At 34.1% G+C, this 4,807-nt stretch overlaps 1 protein-coding gene across 1 annotated transcript in view; it reads right to left on the reverse strand.

Moving 5' to 3' along the window:
• Nucleotides 1–1,213: 1,213 nt before the first annotated feature.
• The window catches only part of LOC114263155 (vacuolar protein sorting-associated protein 60.1-like), a 14,540-nt gene continuing 10,946 nt past the window's right edge, over nucleotides 1,214–4,807 (reverse strand). The window contains 6 exon segments of the mRNA XM_082923050.1: nucleotides 1,214–1,538; nucleotides 2,725–2,876; nucleotides 3,395–3,419; nucleotides 3,421–3,513; nucleotides 3,603–3,641; nucleotides 3,643–3,959. Of these exon segments, the coding sequence (XP_082779176.1) occupies nucleotides 1,425–1,538; nucleotides 2,725–2,876; nucleotides 3,395–3,419; nucleotides 3,421–3,513; nucleotides 3,603–3,641; nucleotides 3,643–3,789 (570 nt within the window). The 5' untranslated portion in view covers nucleotides 3,790–3,959 and the 3' untranslated portion in view covers nucleotides 1,214–1,424.

Genomic DNA, 4,807 nt, shown 5'->3' on the forward strand with positions numbered 1-4,807 from the left:
TTGTTAACTCTTAAGAACATCTCTTTCTATTAATTAATTTTAGGTATGAGAGTGACATAGAGCAACGGTAAGTCTCGACGTAGTCAAAGATTTTAATACCGTATGACATTTGCTCTCAGCTGTGAATATTGTTTGAGGACAATATATAGTTGATCCACTAAATACTCAATAATATATAATTAAGATCAAACGAAAAATAGCGGCCGCTAAACAAAAAGTTTGACCAGAGAACAAATGAAAGAAAGTTCATCGAGGGGAATGTGATTAAAACCTATTAATTTCGGGTCGTCATAATGGCAAACTTAGGCCTCGTTTGGGAACATGCTAATTTAGTAACTTTTTGGCTATTTGGCTAAAATATGAGCTAAAAAAAATTAGTATGTTTGGGATGACTTTTTAACTTTTTACGAAAAGATGTACAAAAAGTAGAGAGAAAATAGAATCTTTGACTTTTTGGTATGGATTGTTGGCTTTTTAGCTTTTATAATGACTTTTTGACTTTTTGACTAAATCGGCATGTAGCCAAACGAGACCTTAGTTGACTGGACATCCCAAGATCTAGGTTTAAAAGGACAACCGAATTATGGATGACTCACCAGAAATCACTAAGGGAGTATATCTCCTATCCATTTCTATGATGAGAGTAATAACTGTAGCATGTGTTGTATGCAGAGAACTTAAGATAAGCTATATTTTTAATGATCACTTATATCTTAAAAAACTTAAAAGAGTATCTTTTAAAAGGAGTATTTAAAAGACTTGAAATAAAGATAATCTAATATGAGTGTAAAGGGACCGCTTCTATGAGAATTGATAAGGCTAAGTTCTCTAGAGCACTCGTGAAACACCAGGACATGTCCAAGGCCAAAACGGCAAAACCGTGAGAACTAAGCTATGTCTAGAGATATTCTGTGTAAATTTTATTGTCTTAGCTTACACAAATAACTAAACAGTTCAAGATATCGTGTTCACTAATTAGTCTTTCACTAAGAAGGGTTCAAAGCCAAAAACAACATATCCCCATGCAAGATATTTCCAAGTGAATTCTCTTTGAGTCTACATTGAGCCTTGCATACTTTTTCTTCATTTCATTTATGTGAGAAATTGTTGGAAAAATGATTTGAAAATCATTAATAGGTGAATGAGAAATTAACTCCAAAATGCATCATTTGAGTAATAGTTTTAAGACAAAATTTATTTAATTCAAAATTAATTCTATTTAAATCAAATTTATTTATTTGGATCAAAATTGAATCGGATTCAATACAAAATTCAAATCTGTTTGAAACAACAGTCATGTCTATTCTATTCTACTTATTCAATGAGAGAGTCGTCACTCTTCATCGGAAAGTCACTACGACCATTCGAAAAGTCACCAATTTTCCTATACAAGCAGACCCTTATTGCATTCATAAAGCATCGATTCATCTTGTATTTCTTTCCTTTGACACTGTCCTTTTTGTAAGAAAATTTTGCATAGCAAGGTTCGCCAAACTTGTCGTGGTAGTGCTACTTCTGCAAAGTTCGATCATTGTATCCTGGAAGATGCACATCCAATAAAAACTCGTGAGTACCGTAACAAGAGACGAATTTGTCTTAAAAAAATTATGTCCAGCACAAGCCTCGATTAAACTGTTTTTGATTTCAGATTTTTACAATCTGTTTACAACTTTTTTACTTCTCCGTAAGTATTTCTGATTCTCTGTGTATATGGTTTGGTTTGGTTTGGTTTGGTTTAGTTTGATTTTACCCAAACAATTTACGTTACATTCAACTTATATTTTTTTTATATAATTTGATAATATATTTAGTACAATAATTACATATTTCACACCGTACACATAAGGAATTATTCCAACAAATAATAATAATTCAAGGCTGAGCAGTACATTTGGAAAACTACATATGCAATCAATTGTCATTGAAACATATCATGCAATGGCCTTTTGAGGGGGAAAAAGAAATAGATAAAAGTGAAAGGTAAGCATCAAATTGCAAATTGAATCATGAATCGTTTAGGATAAAATAGTGAGTTGTAAATTGCATTGAATAGTGAAAGGTAAGATTCATTTTGTTTAATATAACATATAATTTTCTAAATGAATATACATATGAAAATACAGTGTTTAAAATGAAATAATATCAATATAAATAAATTATATAGTTGCAAATATATAACACCATGTATATCAATATAACCAGTTTCCTCAAAAAACAAATATATCTATATAACTAATTGCCCTATTTTTGTGTCTTGATAGAGATGTGAGAAGGGCAATCATTTCAATACATTATGTAAACAAAAACAAAGCTAAATCGCAATTGTGAATTACGATTTACTCAATTTTCAATTCAACAGCACACTCAATTTCCAATTCTATAGCACGATTCAAATCATTTTGATTGAAACTCATATTAAATCGTGTGAATTTTATTGTGAATTGTACAATTCTGACAATATACTAGTTGGAACATGTAGAAGCTGGGTCAACAGAATAATTCATCAATTACAACGAAATACAATATCCATTTCCAAGCAATTGTAGCATTGTAAGCGAAGGAATTCCTGAGTGATAACTGAGGTTACAATTTACCTGGTTGACTCTGCTAGCTGGTACTGCTGGTGCTGCATGCCCTGTTGGTGCTGGTGGCAAGATGAGCTCCTCCTTCCAGATCAGGATGAAGATATGCAAGCACTGAGTGATAACTGAGGTTACAATTTACCTGGTTGACTCTGCTAGCTGGTACTGCTGGTGCTGCATGCCCTGTTGGTGCTGGTGGCAAGATGAGCTCCTCCTTCCAGATCAGGATGAAGATATGCAAGCACTCCATCACCTTTGTCTCCATGCCCACGTTAGCTTCCAAAGCATCGAGGTCTGCATCACAACATTGAAAAGGAGCAATAAAAATGAAAAAAAAAAAAGAAGCACCCAATTTAGTCTCCAATGAATTGGGGGGGTTGGGGAGGGATAGATTGGGTACAGACCTAATCTACGGCAAAACATATCCAAAATTATGTTTTGCCACCAGTAATGCAACTTTGTTACAGACACTTGGGCTGGTAAGGAGGCAAACTTGGATGATATAAACTACTTTCCTTCTACATATATGACCAACATGTCCTAGAATTAAACTGTAGGGGTTACTACCCCTAACCCCCTGGCAAGCCAAGTTAAAAGAAATTTTTGTAGCACATTTTTCTTTACTTAATGATATTACACATTTTTTTTTTCTTCTTCAAAGAAGAATATATACAAATCCAATGACATCTTTTGTACCCCATGAAAAGTATGAAGCTGGTAGGGCAAACAACATTACTTACATTTCTGGTAACAAACCAGGTAGCATATTTCCTCTTCCACAAAGAAGTTTATAATACAATATATGAGCTTACCACCCATTAGTTCTTCCTCATCAATGACTGTGATCAGGTACATCATAGCTTCTACCAAGAGACTCTTGAATTTCATTGCTCACATCCATCAAGGTCCATCGCATCTCATCTTGCAAGTTCTACAGATAATCAAGAATCAAGCATTAAGAATTTCCAATAATAGGCACAATGGAAGTGAAGGAATACAATAAAAAAATCATATATAAACAACTATGTCTTGAATCTTCAGAGTCTTCGTCATTTTTTTTCAACTTTTTGTTTGCCGATTTCAAAGCTGACATCTGGAAAGAATGCAACAAGATTAGTTGCGGCAAAATAAAGTCAAAACTAACTGCATTTGATTCACTAAAAAGTGCCTCCGGGGCATCCATTTCCTGGTAAACCAAAATAGACATTAATATGAAGCATGAGGGAATCTACGACACAGGTCGACCGCCCATTTTAGAAAGAATTTCCACCCTAGAGACAAATGGTAGTCCTCTACTTCTCACAAGGTGCAGCAGGTTCCAATCAGTGTACAGAACAAGCTCCTCCTGAAATCCCTTGAACCATGCCCCTTGGGGTGCTGCCAAGAAAAAGAATAATCTTATGGTGAATATAGTGTAGACCCATAATAGCCATACTATATGTAGCACAGTGAATCTTATATAAAAGTTGAAACATTATCATTAGTCAAGACCTATATTACATAGACTCTTCAAAATGAATCAAATACCCATGTCAGACATCCAACACTTGGACAAGGGTGTGGGATATGTGTCCGATACATCGGACACTAATTATATATTTGTATTTAATACTATCATTATATGTATATACTGTTGTCTAATTTCTATAGAGAGTAAAATATCTTTTTGACACTGTATGTCACATATAACATCATTTTATATCATATGATAAATTAAAAACATAAAAATACAACCACTTTTTGCCGAGTCTATGTAACCTTAAATTTGAGTTTGATAGGTCCAAACTCTAGATACGCACACGTACCTAACACCCTTACCTGAGGCCATGTAACATAGGTCAAGGCAGCCTAGTCATCTGAGCCATGTTGGAAAAAGACCAATAAAAAATCTTTTGATGTCATGGCCCCTTTAAGAATACAAGAGGACATAGGATATAGGAATTAAACCTTTCTAATAGGAAACTAAACCCCATGAATCTTAATACTTTCTTTCCAGATACAGTGTCTCCCATATAGTCCCACTCACAGGCCCAAATTTTAATTGCATTTAATTAGGCTATGCTGATGTGCATGTCTCCCATATAGCCAAAGGCACGCTGTCCATGAACATCTGACATAATGACATTTCAAAAACCAGAAATCATAAGAATCAGAATGCAGAATTTTCCACTAATTCCTTATCTATTGTCATGACCCAACATGTATTAGTTGAAGCCTAAAGCATT

Source organism: Camellia sinensis, chromosome 1 (genome assembly GCF_055761805.1).
Source record: "Camellia sinensis isolate YWXY chromosome 1, ASM5576180v1, whole genome shotgun sequence".
In the NCBI taxonomy this organism is placed as follows: domain Eukaryota; kingdom Viridiplantae; phylum Streptophyta; class Magnoliopsida; order Ericales; family Theaceae; genus Camellia; species Camellia sinensis.